Source organism: Geospiza fortis, unplaced genomic scaffold (assembly GCF_000277835.1).
Source record: "Geospiza fortis unplaced genomic scaffold, GeoFor_1.0 scaffold112, whole genome shotgun sequence".
Lineage (NCBI taxonomy): Eukaryota > Metazoa > Chordata > Aves > Passeriformes > Thraupidae > Geospiza > Geospiza fortis.
Window position 1 is genome coordinate 10672748 of NW_005054298.1, and position 1126 is coordinate 10673873.

The window sequence follows — 1126 nt, forward strand, 5'->3', positions numbered from 1 at the left end:
GAAATTCCTTCTGGCACTTCAACTCATTCCTCCTCTTAAACAAGTTTCACCAAAGAGATTCACCTTCTTTGTCAAGACAGACAGCTCACCAAAAAGAAAACCCAATTCACCAAACAGGCTACTCTCTCTAAGTTATGCCCTGGCACAACAATTGCATTAAAACATTAGAAGGTGTTCAGTGGATAAGGCATGATGACATCCAGCAAAACACTTCTAAGTTTCAGTGAATGTCAAAGTTAACTATTCTTTCAGAACCTTTTTATGAGCAGCAACTTAGCGGACATCAAGGCACAGGGCCAACTGCCAACAGCGAAGACCAATGCCTTTACTAACTTGCAAACAGCAATCCACATCAGAATGACACAAACCAAGTGTATTTCAAAAACACACTTGGATCGCTCATACCGGTAAGTCCACGCTGACATCTGTGCCGTCCAGCAGCGCCACTCGGCAGGTGATGATGGATTTGGCGTCCCCAGCTGCAGGGATGTGGGTTGCAGCCCTCTGGGCCTCTCGCAGCCTTTCCTTCTCCGCATGCTTTCGCATGGACCGGCGTCCCAGCGTGCGGCGGAAAAAGCTCAGCATCTTTGCTACACAATCCAACAGAGAAAATGAACAGGGTTACGTTTTTTACAGAAGAAAAACCACTAAACCAAAAAAACCAACCAAACAAGCCAACCTCAAACCCAATCAGGAAAAAAAAAAAGAAAATAAAACTGCAATAAAGTTCTTAGAAAATCCCAGACTTTGATAAAGAAACCTCAAGGATCAAACAGATTTTCACTTTTATTTAAACATCCACAGTCTCTGGCTGTGAAAGTCTTTGAAAAAGACTTTTGAAAAAAACCCAACTCAGAACTTTGAAGACGGATGGGTGACTTCTTGGGAATACACGAAACTACGCTTAAGGGAAAAAACAGCGATCGTGCAGATCACCTACTGTTCTCTGCAATCTTCCAATAATACAAACGCCACGGCGCGCTCCTCCGAGACGGTGATCTTGCACAGCTGGGAGGCAACTGAGCGCTACATACCACCGGCTCCTTTCCTGGCTCACAGCTCCACCTCTCCCATCGAAAACAAGCGATAAGCGATCCTTCCCGCCTCAGAGCCGCGCTCCCAGCTC

At 45.6% G+C, this 1126-nt stretch overlaps 1 protein-coding gene across 1 annotated transcript in view; it reads right to left on the reverse strand.

The window, feature by feature from the left end:
• EPB41L5 (erythrocyte membrane protein band 4.1 like 5) overlaps nucleotides 1-618 on the reverse strand; it is a 51325-nt gene extending 50707 nt beyond the window's left edge. Inside the window, 1 exon segment of the mRNA XM_014307401.2 lies at nucleotides 406-618. Coding sequence (XP_014162876.1) covers nucleotides 406-585 — 180 coding nt within the window. The 5' untranslated portion in view covers nucleotides 586-618.
• Nucleotides 619-1126: the final 508 nt, after the last annotated feature.